The sequence below is a fragment of the Bos grunniens genome, chromosome 18, assembly GCF_055505025.1.
Source record: "Bos grunniens cultivar Pamir isolate PY7600 chromosome 18, Bosgru_T2T1.0, whole genome shotgun sequence".
Lineage (NCBI taxonomy): Eukaryota > Metazoa > Chordata > Mammalia > Artiodactyla > Bovidae > Bos > Bos grunniens.
The window spans coordinates 22,021,929-22,037,142 of record NC_141182.1 but is presented as its reverse complement, the minus strand read 5'-3'; the positions used below and the strand labels follow the sequence as shown (position 1 = coordinate 22,037,142).

The 15,214-nt window shown below is 46.1% G+C and overlaps 1 protein-coding gene across 10 annotated transcripts in view; it reads left to right on the top strand.

Annotated features, from left to right (window-relative positions):
• The window catches only part of LOC147353218 (uncharacterized), a 34,273-nt gene that overhangs the window by 1,742 nt on the left and 17,317 nt on the right, over window positions 1–15,214 (top strand). For 4 of the 10 annotated variants that reach the window (XR_015145472.1, XR_015145474.1, XR_015145475.1 and 1 more), the window contains one exon: window positions 2,832–2,895. Coding sequence is in view for 2 of the 10 variants with exons in the window: in XM_086350701.1 (XP_086206827.1) it covers window positions 2,832–2,895; window positions 2,976–3,095 (184 nt within the window). In the remaining 8 variants the exon portion in view is untranslated. Of the gene's footprint in view, window positions 1–130; window positions 247–1,336; window positions 1,393–2,831; window positions 2,896–2,975; window positions 4,099–9,585; window positions 9,629–15,214 lie in introns of those variants that run through there. The other 6 variants (XR_015145477.1, XR_015145478.1, XM_086350701.1 and 3 more) reach the window with 6 other exon arrangements.

Below are 15,214 nucleotides of genomic sequence, written 5' to 3'. Positions count from 1 at the left end.
AGTTAATGAGATAAGGAGGCACGTGTAAGTGTTAATGCCATTCGCTTGCCAATGGATTGGTTGATTTCAAAACAATTGAAGCATTTCTAAGGCAAGCGCATGTTTTCCCTCCTCTGGCAAAATTTCCCAGGTGACGGTATCCCATGGCTTGGATGCTGCCTCCGCCAGATGACACCTGACACGGGGGCAAGGTTCTTCTCAACACAGATAGACACGTAGTCACCCCGCAGCTGGAAATTTTCCCAACAGCGCCCATTTGGAAATTCCATTGTCAGTTATAAAACAGACCTCCCCCGAGGTTGAGAGGAGGGAAAGGCAGAGATGAGTCTGAAAATCCAAAGGACTGTATGGTCTAAGAATGAAATGTTTTCTAAATCAAATTAAGCTACACGGTGAAAATTGAGGAGAAAGTCCTTAAGGTGACTTTTAAATGAAAATGAAATGTCTGCTAGTAAGCTACAGAGGTGTATTGGTACCGAGTGGCAGCCTTGTATCTCATTAATTTCAAACATAGATTTTTATGTGAGGCTATTTGATTATAATTTGATTATCTGACCCTGTAATTAAAGTTTATTGCCAATTTGGAAGCTTACATGTAAAATGAACTGGTTTTCTTCAAAGCAATATACAATCCTTCGGACTCATTGACTTCTGGTTTTGCATTTAAATGGAAAAGTCAGTTATAACGTGACAAACAGGTTGGGGTTTTGATCATTAATCCTGCTAAAGCAATATTCATAAATTCAATTCTGAATCAGTTGGAATACTTTTCTTTTATTAGTTTCTGTGTTATTAAATGAGATTGTTTCTGACTAATATATTTCTGGACTCAAACTGTAGCTCCAAGCTGTTATTCAAATCAAATAACATGCCCCTTACTTGTGCCTCGCACTAATAAATGCCAACTTGTGATACATTTGCAAGAGACTGTCAGCAATATTAAAGGAGGCAATAACGCCATGGAGGTCTCCAAGTGAGCTGATTTTTCTAAGGGCTGATATCCGTCATTTTTCTTTAAAAAAAAAACAAAAAACCCAGATACTCGGATCTTTTAGTCTTAAAGCCAAAAGCCTGATTTGAGTCATAGAAATATTGTATAATTCTCTAACACCTGAATAGCCAAGACATTGGAATTAGAAATTTCATAACTTTGAGGTCCTACATAAGAGGTAGGAAGCTGATTTCAGACGGAGCAGAATCAAAGTTACATTTTGGGGGAAAAAGTGCCACTTAGAAACAGATGGGTCTTTTTTTTTTTTTAATAATACTTAGGTGAGGAGAGGCTACACTGCCTCTTTTTTAAATTGAGATATTGCTATTTTTATTTTTTTGGCAGAGCTACAAAACATGTGAAATCTTCATTCCCCCACCAGGGGTTGATCCCATGCCCCCTGCAGTGGACGTGCAGAGACCCAACCACTGGACCTCCAGGGAAGTCCCTACATTGCTTTAGAAATTAGAAAAACTATTCACAAATCTTCACTGTGTTCTTGGAGCAAAAAGAGGTCTTGGAGGCTGCTTTTTCTGGCCCCATATTACAGATGAGGAAACGGAGGCCCAAAGAGAAGCCACCTCAGTTACACAGCGAGTTGCTGGCAAATCCTAAATGCAAACACTCCCTGTAACTTTTCTCAACATTTTCCCCACCATCCGGCCATCGAAAGGCTCATAAATATTTGTGGAAACTTCACAGGGGCTGGAATCGGAGGCCAAGCCACCAGCTGGCTGTTTGACCTCCAACCCATCACCAGGAGTCTAAGCCTTCAGATATAGCTCCTTTCACCCTGTTTCTGAAAAGAGATGAGACCGGATAGATAAACTCCAAAGGTCAGGGGACTTACAATAGCTCACCTCTTACAGTTCAAATGCTTTGAGATGTGCATACAATGAACAGTGCATATTTAAAGCATACTGTAATAGCTTTCCTAAATAATCATAAGAGCATTGAACTTCACATTGTTTGGGGTGATTTTCCCTCATTCGTCTTTTTGAACCTCCAGAGAGAGCAGGCTCTTCTCTTCCTCTCTCCTGAGGTCCCACACATTTGCTTTGTGACTGTAGTTTGCACGTTTTCCAGCCAGTGTTCCCCTGGTGGATTCAGGGTGGGTGTTGCTAGGTTTCCACCTTATCACACAGTCATGGGGCAGGGTGCGGGGTGGGGGATTGTATTTCCTGCCCCAGAGGGAATGTTAAGCCAGTTCAGAGAATTCCAAGGTCTGAGTTTTGAGAAACCTGAGACTCCACCCTCTATGTCCAGCTCCTTGAGGACTTCCCAGGAGGCGTTAGTGGTAAAGAACCCGCCTGCCACTGCAGGAGACAGAAGAGACACGGGTTCAATCCCTGGGTTGGGAAGATCCTCTGAAGGAGGAAATGGCAACCCACTCCAGTATTCTTGTCTGGAGAATCCTGTGGACAGAGGAGCCTGGCGGGCTACAGTGCACAGGGTTGCACAGAGTCGGACATGACTGAAGTGACTTAGCTGGAACTCTTCCCACACCCTGCCAAGTGCTTGATTCCACATCTTCGCTCCAGCTGGGCTCTCAGATCCCAGGCTGGGGTTGCTGAGTCTTCCAGGTAGAAATTACCTGCCCAGCACATGAAAGGTGTGGGACCGCCCGCTGCCCAAGCAGGTGCTGCTGCTTAACGTCACGAGGCAGGTGCTCTTTCTGAGCATTTACCTGGGCCTGCAGCCCGCTCCCAGGAATCTGCATCACCCCTCCCCATCCCAGTGGGCTCTCAAGCCAGCGTTGTTAGCCTCTAGTCAGTAATGAGGAAACCGGGGCTGGGAGAGCTGGTCATCACCATCCTACTCCCCCTTTTCTGCCCTGCAGGTTTGTTTTGACGTCCGAGGCGAAGAGATCTTCCCAGGAGGAGGCCGAGGGAACGCTACAGGCGGTAGGTGTGACGTGGGAAGGGGCACAGTCTGTAGATCTGGAATGTCAGTGAACTTGACCCTTTCAGCACTCATTCCCCAGGTCGTCTATCTCGGCTTTGTTCCCGAAGGCCTAGACTCCTGCCTGCCTCCTCTGTGTGCCTCTCGGGAGCCAGACAAGCCCCCAAGAATGGTGGGGCAGCTCCAGAGAGAACAGAGGTGACTGAGGTCCCAAGACCCAGCCCCAGCTGGTCACTGATACCAGGAACTGAGATTCTTCTCAAACAGCAGCTCAAGTATTTCTCTGCTGTGTGGTCCTGACTTTGCCGCTTAGCAAATACGTATTTCCTACTATGCGATTCTTACATGTGTCTACGTTACTATGTGATTATAGTTTCTACGGGTTTCCCAGGTGGCGCTAGTGGTAAAGAATCTGCCTGCCAATGCAGGAGGCGCGGGTTTGATCCCTGGGTTGGGAAGATTCCCTGGAGGAGGAAATGGCAACCCACTCCAGTATTCTTGCCTGGGAAATCCCCAGGACAGAGAAACGTGGTGGGCTACAGTCCATGGGCTTGCAAAAGAGTTGGACATGACTGAGCACAGCACAGCTAACTGTTTTGTCTACATCCAATTTACATTCCGTAAATGCACCACTTTACAGAGGTTGTGCAGCCATCACCACTATCTAATGCCAGAACGTTTTCATCACCCCCAAACACACTCTGCCTTTTGAATGGACGTCAGAGTGAAGGCAGACATATCAGTGTGGGTCTGGATAATGATGCTAGTAATGGTGGTGGTGATACCCATAGCCATTACTGAGCACTTACTGTATACCAGCTTCTGAACTGAGCGTTTTGCCTATTATTTCATTCAGTCTGCACCACATCCCAAACAGGTGGCCCCTATGGTTATCCTGCTTTTGTGGGTGAGGGAACCAAGGTGCAGAGAGATGAAGCTGGCAGCCCACCGTCACAGGGTCTGAACCCAGGGTGGTGCATGCCCTACGCCTCCACTGCTTCTTTTTTTTTGACTTAGCTGCAGTGGGTCTAATTTAGCATGCACTGGTGTGCAGCATGCAAACTCTTTAGTTGTGGCATATGGAATCTAGTTCCCTGACCAGGGATCAAACCCAGACCCCATGCATTGGGAGCACAGAGTCTTAGCCACTGGATCACCAGGAAAGTTCCCCCTCCACTGCTGCTGCTTTTTAAAATTTTAACGATTTATTTTTTGGTTGTGCTGGGTCTTCGTTGTCATGTGCAGGCTTTTTCTAGTTACGATGAGTCGGGGCTACTCTTCTTTGCGGTGCTTGGGGCCTCTTATTGCGGTGGTTTCTCTTGTTGCGGAGCACGGGCTCTCGGCACACAGCTTCAGTAGTTGCAGCGCTCGGGCTCAGTAGTGCAGCACACAGGCTTAGTTGCTCTGTGGCATATGGAATCTTCTGGGACCAGGGATCTTCCCAGACATGGGTCCCTTGGATTGGCAAGCGGATTCTTATCCACTGTACCACCAGGAAAGTCCAGATGTTATCATTTAACCATTATGCAATTCAGTGGCATTATGTACATTCACAGTTTTGTGCAACCGTCACACTATCCATCTCAAGAACTCTTAAATCATCCCAAACAGAAATTCTGTTCCCACTGTATCAAAAGTAACTCCCCACTTCCCTCAGCCTCTGGTAACCTAGTCTACATTTGGTCTCCATGAAACTGCTGCTTCTAAATATCTCATCTAGGTGGAATCATGCAATATTTGCCTTTTTATGTCTGGCTTATTTTACTTAGCATAATATTCTCAAGATTTATCCATGTGGTAGCATGTGTCAGAATCTCATTCCTTTTTAAGGCTGAATCATATTCCATTGTGTGTATATGCCGCGTTTTGTTTAATCATTCATTGCCAGTAATTAATTGGGTTGTTTCCACCTCTTGGCTATTGTGAATAAAGCTTCTATGAACCTGTGTAAGCTTGTTTAACTGCTTTCAATTCTTTTGGATATATACCTAAGAGTGCAATTGCAAGGTTACAAAAGCATCTAAGTTTAACTTTTTAACATTTTTTATTTATTTTTGGCTGCGCTGAGTCTTTGTTGCTACGTGCGAGCTTTCTCCAGGTGCAGAGAGCGGGAGCTACTCTGTTGCATTGTGCTGAGGCATGTGGGATCTTCCTGGGCCAGGGATTGAACACATGTTCCCTGCATTGGCAGGCCTGTTCTTAACCACTGTACCACCAGGGAAGTCCCTAAGTTTAACTTTTTGAGGCATCTCCATACTGTTTTCCTTAATGACTGCACCATTTTCCATTCTTGCCAATATTGCACAAAGGTTCCAGTTTCTCTACATCCTCACCAACACTTTTGCATCTTTCAATAATAGCCATCCTCATGGGTGTGAAGTGGTATCTCATTGTGGATTTGGTTTGTGTTTCCCTAATGAATAATGAAGGTTGAGCACATAGCTTCTCGGGCAGCTGACTTATTTTCAAAGGTCACAAAATGGAGAAGAAGGGGCTTTGATGGGGACAGAGCAAGGTGGGCCGGTCTGGTCATGAGCAAGGACACGCATCTGGGTCAAGTCTGCATCTGCATTTGCCAGTTTCCTGAGCCAGTATTCCCTACGTCTCAGAATCACCTGGGGAGATTTAAAAACTGTAAAGGCCAGTCGCACCCCCAGGAGCTTCTTATGTGAGCAGTCCAAGTGGGGCTGGCATTGGTTCCTGACACTCCCCTGGTGATTCTCATGGGCAGTCAGGCCTGAGGACCACAGCTATAAACAAACCTCATTACCCTCCCAGCTGGTTTACAAAGCTGTGCTCCTCCAAGCCTTTTTGGTAACAGCTTTATTGTGATGGCACTCACATACTGCATCAATTCTAGAACATTTTCATCACCTCAAAAGGAAATTTCAACAGCCTTTCATTGTATCTTATCCTCCCAGCCCCTGGCAACCACTCATCTGCTGTCTTCTGGACATTTCTTGTAAACCAAATCATATAATATGTGACCTTTTGTATCTGACTTCTTTCATTTAACACAATGTTTTCAACGTTTGGCCATGTTGTAGAATGTTTCTGTGCTTCGTTCCTTTTCATGACTGCATAATATTCTAGCCACATTTTGTTTGCCTGTTCATCAGTTGGTGGTCATTGGGGTTGTTCTATTTCTTGACTGTGGTGAAATGTTGCTCTGAGCACAGGTATACAAGGTGTCTACGGCCCTTCCAGCCTTTTAAGGTACCTTCTACCCGTGTTGGCACCCTGTAGGGATGCTCTCATTTTTCAAGGAAAAAAAATTGAAAACCCAAAACTCCATGTCTTTTCATTAAAAAAAAAAATTCACTCCAAAATGTTCACTGCTTTTATTTATTCTTTATTTTGTAATTCAATTTTTAGGGAATTATTATAGAGGCAAGATGAATTTTTTTAGCTTTTTTTTTTGGCCATTCTCGGTCTCAGGCACAGTACGCGGGACCTTTGATCTCCTTGCGGCGTGCGCACTCTTGGTTGCAGTACATGGGATCTAGTTCCCTGACTAGGGATCAAACACAGGCCCCCTGCGTTGGGAGCGTGGGGTTTTAACCTCTGGACCGCCGGGGAAGTCCCTTCATTGCTTGTACACGTTAGTTCTGGGTAGCTGCTGTTTTGCAGCCTTGAACCCACATGGAGATTTAACATAGCTCTGAAAATCACCTCAAAACAGTACCTGAACTTGGGCCAAATCCTCCTTTGGAGTCTAATTTCCCCTCTTTAGAACTTCAGGCAGAGCTCCTGCTGGAACTCAAATCGCACCCTCACTGATGATGGCAGCTTTGCTCATCTCCTCCTCACGCCCCCTGATGGCACGACCTGTGCCGGGTGTCCCGAGTCCTCTGAAGGAGGGAAAGGGATGTCTGCTAAGGATGCAGAGACGGATAAACCAGAACCCACCTGTTCTCCGGGAGATCAGTCAAGAGAAACAAATTTGAAATAATTATAATGCATAACAGTTTCAACACTTCCCCGAATATGGAGGACATATGTGTGTTTGCATGGCTCAGTCCCTAAGTCGTGTCTGACTCTCTGTGACCCCATGGACTGTAGCCCGCCAGGTTCCTCTGTCCATGGAATTCTTCAGGCAAAAATACTGGAGTGGGTTGCCATTTCCTCCTCCAGGGGATCTTCCCAACCCAGGGATTGAACCTGCGTCTCCTACATTGGCAGGCAGATTCTTTACTACCGAGCCACCCGGGAAGCCCTATAGAGGACAGACACATCAGTGTGTAATGGGAAATGGTATTGGATGGTGTATAGACATGGCATTAAATAAGCCCAAATCACCAAAGGACAAAGTTATTCACTTTTCAGTTATCTTTTAAGACTTTAGTTAAAGCAGGGAGAATGCCTCAGTTTGGTGCTAATAGGTCTTTATTGCCATTCTTCAATCACTTAAAAAATTGAAAAGACATAGAGCTCCCATCTTAAAAAAAAAAGACTTAGACCCAAGTTTCCAGCTGTAATTGGCTCCATCACTATGCCCTCATCGTATTCATTTTATAGTTGGCTTCAAGCTAACTAGTCTCGCCGATTTTCTTCCACTTCTATTGTGACATAAAGTTTACTTTTAAAATAAACGTAGTCAAATTTAAGTTTTTTAAAAGTGAGTTCATTTGACAGAAAAGATTAAACAGGTGGAGCAGGTGGCCAGCAGATATAGCAGATTCGTGCAGGTGGTACCCAAATGGCCCTAGGAAGTCTCATGGATGTGCTAGAGGGATGCAGGAGCCCCCAGCCCTACCTGGGAAGGCAGGAAAGAGCATCACACAAGAAGCAGCATGTGGTCAAGTCACAGAATGATGGCTAATAATTCACAGAAGGAAGGAGCCTTAGAGATGGATTCCCAACCACAACTAATGCAGGTGAAGGAAACCAAAGCTCTGAAGCACTGAGGGTCTGGGGTCCCAGAGGTGTCAGCAGGGAACCAGCACTGGGTTCCGTGGCTCTGTACTCACAGCCAAGGATTATATCAGCCACACGCCATCTCATGCGTATCAAGACTGTGTCATGTCATGGGACGTTCTCTTTTCCCAGATGACCCAACAAAATAGTACATTTTGCTTCCAGTAACATGACTAAGGCTTCCCTGGTGGTGCTACTGGTAAAGAATCCACCTGCCAATGTAGGACCTGCAAGAGAAGCAGGTTCTATTCCTGGGTCAGGAAGATCCCCTGGAGAATGAAATGGCAACCCAGTCCAGTATTCTTGCATGGGAAATCCCATAGACAGAGGAGCCTGGTGGGCTACAGTCCATAAAGAGTCAGGCACGACTGAGCGACTGAACAGCAACAGCAAGAATGTGACTAATAAGAACTGTGAATTACATGATTCTGTCTCTACCACATTGCAGACCCCCACGGGTGATCCTCATTTGTGAAGACTGATGCAGCGTTCACTTTCTCTCTAGAACTGAACCAGTATAACTGCAACTTTCATAATGGGCTATTGTCCCCCTCATTTGATATTTCCAATTTTCCTTTCTGACACATGGTAAGATATTTTTCGCCTCTTCTGAGTTTGGGGATGATTTGTTACACAGCATAGATAACAGATGGGGCTTCCCAGGTGGCTCAGTGGTAAAGAATCTGTCTGCCAATGCAGGAGATGCAGGAGACTCAGGTTCGATCCCTGGATCAGGAAGATTCCCTGGAGGAGGAAGTGGCAACCCACTTCAGTATTCTTGCCTGGGAAATCTCATGGACAGAGAATCCTGGTGGGCTACAATCCATGAAGTCACAAAGAACTGGACATGACTGAACACACACGCACGCACATAGATAACAGATATACTTGGCATAATGCATTGGAATTGCATCTGCCATGTTGCATGTATTAGCTGTTCGTTCCCTCTTATTGCTGAGTCGCATGGCTTTAAACAGCTGTGCCACAGTTTGTTTATCCATTTAGTAGGTGAGGAATATGAGAGTTTCCCCCTATTTGGGGGCAGTTATGAGTAAAGACTGGCTTTCCTAGTAGCTTAGATGGTAAAGAATCCGCCTGCAACGCAGGAGATCCCAGTTCGATTCCTGGATCAGGAAATTCCCCTGGAGAAGGAATAGGCTACCCACTCTAGTATTCTTGGGCTTCCTTGGTGACTCAGACAGTAAAGATTCTGTCTGCCATGTGGGAGGCCTGGCTTCAATCCCTGGATTGGGAAGGTCTTGTGGAGGAGGAAATGGCAAGCCAGTCTAGTATTCTTGCCTGGAGAATCCCCATGGACGGAGGAGCCTGGGGGGCTACAGTCCGTAGAGTCGAAAAAAATTGGACACGACTGAGCAACTAAGCACAGTGCAGCACACACACGAATAAAGACAAAGGAGTGATCTTTGACTTCAGATGCTCTTAACATAAAGTGGATCCTCAGGTCCCGGGTGAACTGGCTTCCACTGACCACTTCCATCTCTTCTCAAGGTGCTCCCACCTGCTCAGCTGATGTGTCAGTAGGCCAGGTACTCCCCACCACAAAGCCTTGCATTCTGTCCCCTTAGCTTTTACTTGGCCCTCCCGTAGCTGACTCACAGATCCAGTGCCGCCTCCTCTGGGGCCTTCCCTGACACCTCCCCTTAAAGTCACCCCCAATCAATCCCCTCACTCTGCACGCTCCCTTCATATCACCTCTTACAGTCTATAATTGTTTGTTTGCTTTTTTCTCTCCTTTACCGGAATGTAAATTCTAGGAGGAGAAAGGCTTTGACTTGCTAAGGTCTTAGCACATATGCTGGTACTTTCTGATGGAATGATTGTACGAATGGACAGGTAAGTTCGGGAGCGTCTCATAGGCTCAGCTTATATAAGGTGTGAGTGCCAGGTTACAGAGTGCTCTGTATGTCAGCCATGGGAAAGTAGTGTTTACAATGGGGCCTTGGGAAAAGTCTCTTGGTTCAAAATGAAGTTTTGGTAATTGTAGGCTGTAAAGAAAGCAAGAATTAGTGTATATATATACATATGTCTTGAAAGAAGATGAAGTCGCTTAGTCACGTCTGACCCTTTGTGACCCCATGGACTGTACAGACCGTGGAATTCTCTAGGCCAGAATACTGGAGTGGGTAGCCATCCCCTTCTCCAGGGGATCTTCCCAACCTAGGTCTCCTGTATTGCAGGCAGATTCTTTAGCACCTGAGCCGTAAGGGAAGCCCAAGAATACTGGAATGGGTAGCCTGTCCCTTCTCCAGTGGATCTTACTGACCCAGGAAGTGAACTGGGGTTTCCTGCATTGCAGGCAGATTCTTTACCAACTGAGCTATCAGGGAAGCCTATATACATCTTGACAGATATCAAATACACTACGGGGGTGGTTTCTAATTCTGTTAGCAGAAGAATACAGGGAAATGGCAGTTAACATTTAATATATCTGACTGATTTTATCCCTTGGAATTTCTTAGAATTTAAAGACCTATTATTCCAAAAAATATATAGCCTTGTTTATTTTTCCCTCAGACCAGTATACAAAATTAAACAGGAAAGGATACGATCATTGTGTGTATTCTTGAACAGAAGGCATAAAATATATTGATGGGTATGTATCTCACTTTTACTAGCACTAATGGGATGTGTGTAAAGAGCTCGTGAATGAGCATGCAGTACTCTGGTGTATCACGCTGTGAGTTGTACATCTATTTTATTTTTAATTTTTTTAAATTAAAATTTCATTTGTCGTTAGCTGTGCTGGGTCTTTGTTGCTGTGCAGGCTTTTGCTCTCGTTGCGGTGAGGGGGCTCCTCTCTAGTGGTGGTGCCAGGGCTTCTTACTGTTGTGGCCTCTGTGGTTGCAGGGCACAGGCTCTAGGCCTGGGGGCTCAGTAGTTGTAGTTCCCGGGCTCCAGAGCAGGAATTAGTGTACGTGTACTAATTGGTATACACAGTATACTAATATTGCCACAGCTCAGTGGCTGTGGCTCACGGGCTCAGTTGCTCCGTGACATATGGGATCTTCCCAGACCAGGGACTGAACCCATGTCTCCTTCATCGGCAGGCAGATTCTTTACCACTGAGCCACCAGGGAAGTCCTGGTTTGTCTTTTTTATAATCTCACGTGGACTTGCTCATCAAAGTCATGCATGACTCATTAGGCATCCAAAGCCAGGATGTATGACGGAGACTTCTCAGCAGTGATCAGTTTAGCTCCGAGTATCTCCTGGCATGTGTGTAGCTCAGGGCCCATCACTACACATGGGCTGGTGGCTGGCTAAGCTAGAGGAGGACCCAGTGGGTGTGAGTCAAAGCAAAACAGCCTCTTCAACAATCAGCATGTGACAGCTGAAGTGTCCGGAGAAGACAATGGCACCCCACTCCACCAACAGTGTAAGAGGGTTCCCTTTTCTCCACACCCTCTCCAGCATTTATTGCTTGTAGACTTTTGGATTGCAGCCATTCTGACTGGCGTGAAATGGTACCTCATTGTGGTTTTGATTTTCATTTCTCTGATAATGAGTGATGTTGAGCATCTTTTCATGTGTTAGCCATCTGTATGTCTTCTTTGGAGAAATGTCTATTTAGTTCTTTGGCCCATTTTTTGATTGGGTCAGCACTCCACTCCAGTACTCTTGCCTGGACAATCCCATGGACAGAGGAGCCTGGTAGGCTGCAGTCCATGGGGTCGCTAAGAATCGGACACAACTGAGCGAGTTCACTTTCACTTTTCACTTTCATGCATTGGAGAAGGAAATGGCAACCCACTCCAGTGTTCTTGCCTGGAGAATCCCAGGGACAGGGGAGCCTGGTGGGCTGAGTCGGACACGACTGAAGCGACTTAGCAGAAGCAGCAGCAGCAGAAGTGTCATATTCCTAATCACCTCTTTTCTTTAGCTTTTTCCAAATGTGTTTTCTTCCTTGTAGGCTAGGGGCCTCAGTCTTCCTTAAGGAGAGAGGAGAGGTTAGAGCTGTTTACAGAAGAAAGTAAGAGAAAGAGTCCTGCTCAGGGTCTGACATTCAAAAGTGGTTTTGCGTGGCCAGCCAGACTTGTCTTGGGGAGACTTTCTGAGTTGTTTCGTCTCTTCAGTTAGCTTCTTCAGAGCCGAGCTTGGAGGGGGCCATGCTTAGAGGTCTCCTGCTGTGAAGAGGCGACCCTGTGAGCCCTGGGGTGGGCGGCCTGTCGCTCTGGGGCAGGAGAACACAGGGTGGAAAAGTGACTGCCAAACACGTTCTTCTGCGACCCACAGCACAAGCTCATTCTACGTATTTTTAATTGAAGTAGAGTTGATTTACAATGTCGTGTTAGTTTCTGGTGTACAGCAAAACGATTCAGCTTACACATTAATATGCACATACATGTATTAATACATAAATATATAATGTATGTTATATAATATATAATTTATATAACATAAATCATATACAAATAATGCATATATTAATATAAATGTATATGGGCTTCCCAGGTGGCACTAATCATAAAGAACCAGCCTGCCAATGCAGGAGACATAAGAGATGTGGGTTCGAACCCTGGGTTGGGAAGACCCCTGGAGAAGGGCATGGTCAACCCACTCCAGTATTCTTGCCTGGAGAATTCCATGGACAGAGAAACCTGGTGGAGTATAGTCCATAGGGTCACAAAGAGTCGGACACGACTGAAGTATCTCGGCACACATATACATATATATATTCTTTCTCAAGTTCTTGTCTGGTATAGGTTATTACAAAATCTTGATTTTAGTTCCCTGTACTATATAGAGGAGAAGGCAATGGCAACCCACTCCAGTACTCTTGCCTGGAAAATCCCATGGACAGAGGAGCCTGGTAGGCTGCAGTCCATGGGGTCGCAAAGAGTCGGACACGACTGAGCGACTTCCCTTTCACTTTTCACCTTCATGTGTTGGAGAAGGAAATGGCAACCCACTCCAGTGTTCTTGCCTGGAGAATCCCAGGGACGGGGGAGCCTGGTGGGCTGCCGTCTCTGGGGTCGCACAGAGTCGGACACGACTGAAGTGACTTAGCAGCAGCAGCAGCACTATATAGATGAGTTTAGTTTCCTGTGCTATATGTTGTTATGTTAGTCACTCAGTCGTGTCCGACTCTTTGTGAGCCTGTGGACTATAGCCCGCCAGGCTCCGCTATCCATGGGGTTTTCCAGGTATGAATACTAGAGTGGGTTTCCATTTCCGGTCCTTGTTTTTTATCTATCATATTTTATATGTAGAAGTATGTACATGTTAATGCCAAACTCCTAATTTATTCCTCCCCCCAACTTTCCCCTTTGATAACCATAAGTTTGTTCTTTATATCTGTGAGTCTAGTTCTGTTTCATAAAGAAGTTCATTTGCATCATTTTTTAGAGTCCGTATATAAGCAGTATCATATGGTATTTGTCTTTGTCTGACTTCACTTAGTGTGACAGTCTGTAGGTCCGTCATGTTGCTGCAGATGGCTGAGTACTATCCCATTGTTTATATACACCATACCTTCTTTATCCAGTCATCTACTGATAGACGCTCAGGTTGCTTTCATGTCTTGGCTATTGTAAATAGTGCTGCTGTGAATATTGGGGTATCTTTTCCAATTGGAGTTTTCTCCAGTTGTTTGCCCAGGAGTGGGATTCTGAATCACATGGCAACTCTACTTTTTTAGGAGCCCCCATACTGCTTTCCATAGTGGCTGCACCAACTTGCATTCCCAGGAACAGCGTAGGAGGGTTCCTTTTTCTCTACGCCCTCTCCCCCGTTCATTATCTGTAGACTTTGATGGTGGTCATTCTGACTGGTGTGAGGTGACACCTCATTGTTGTTTTGATTTGTATTTTTCTAACAATCAGCAGTGTGGAGCATCTTTTCATTTTACATTTTAACCAGAACTGCCATGTGTGCGCGCATATGTACATAGAATCGAAACAAGTTTCAAGGAACAATTCTTCGCCTTGTTATATGTGGTATTTGCTCACTTTTAAAATTCTGCTTTTGCTTTTGTCTCTTTGATGGATGCTGGTCATGATCCACCTACTTCATTTCAAGAACACTGAGATAGAGGCTTTGGCTCTGGCAGGTGTGGGAGGAGGAAGACAGGAGAGACGGAGTGGGGAGGAGAGCAGTCAGATGTGGGACCTTCTGTCTCTGCTCCATACTTTGGCCTGGAGAGAGACAGAAATGGCAGAAGCCAAAGGAAGAAGCATGTCTGCCCTGGCTCCCCTTGCGGCTGCATTTCAGCGGCTAAGTCATGTCCGACTCTTTGCAGCCCCATAGACCGTAGCCTGCCAGGCTCCTCTGTCCATGGAATTCTCCAGGCAAGGATACTGGAGTGGGTTGCCATTTCCTTCTCTAGGGGATCTTCCTGACCCAGGGATCAAACCCGCACCTCCTACATTGCAGGCAGATTCTTTACCACTGAGTCACCTGGGAAGCCCCCCAGCTCTCCTTAGGACCCTGGAAATTCATCCCTTGCCTCTGCACCAGCCTGGAGGGGGCCCCAACAATGGGGAGGTGGTATGTGATCAGGCACCAGACCTCAACTACCAGGAGCTGCCTCCCATTCCATTCCGTCTCGGTGTGGCTGCACCAGGAGCTTCCCTCGTCCAGGGGACCCAAGGAGATGCCGCAACAGATGCCAGATGAGAGCCCTACTTAGGCCAGAAGGTTGTGGGTGGGAAGCAGGTTCAACCTGTCCAAGACGAGACCGTCAGGGAGACTGACTAGATCTCTAGTTATAACACTTTACAATGCCAGGCAGGTGAGGGAGAGCCAGTAGTCAAGGGACTCCTCCAGAGAGATGCAGGCACTGAAGCCACCTGCCCATGCCACTCACTCAAGTGCCACCTGGGAGAGGAGCCGGCTGGGCGGGGAGAAGACTAAAAAGTCAGAGGCCCAAATTCTTTTCTCAAAACAGGCAGAAAATTACCAAAAGACATGGTTGGGATCATTGCATTAAGTGGTGCTAAATCTAGTCTTCCCCCCGCGTTTGCTTTGCACCAAATGGGACTTCACAAGTTTTCTGTGTGAAAGAAACTATGCTCTACTACTCAGCCATAAAAAGGAATGACATTTTGCCCTTTACAGCAACATGGATGGGCTTGGAGGGCATGATGCTTAGTGAAATAAGTCAGAGAAAGACACATACTAGATGAGCTCACTAATATATAGAATCTAAACAGAACAACAAACTAGTGAATGTAACAAAGAAGCTGACTCACAGAACAAACTAGTGGTTATCCGGGGAGAGGGGAGGGGAGTACAGAAGTAGGGGATTAAACGGTACAAACTATTATGAATAAAATAAGCTACAGAGAGGGGCTCCCCTGGTGATCCGGCAGTTGAGGCTTCGCCTTCCAGTTCAGGGGGTGCAGGTGCAATCCCCGATCAGGGCGCTAATCCCACATGCCTCAT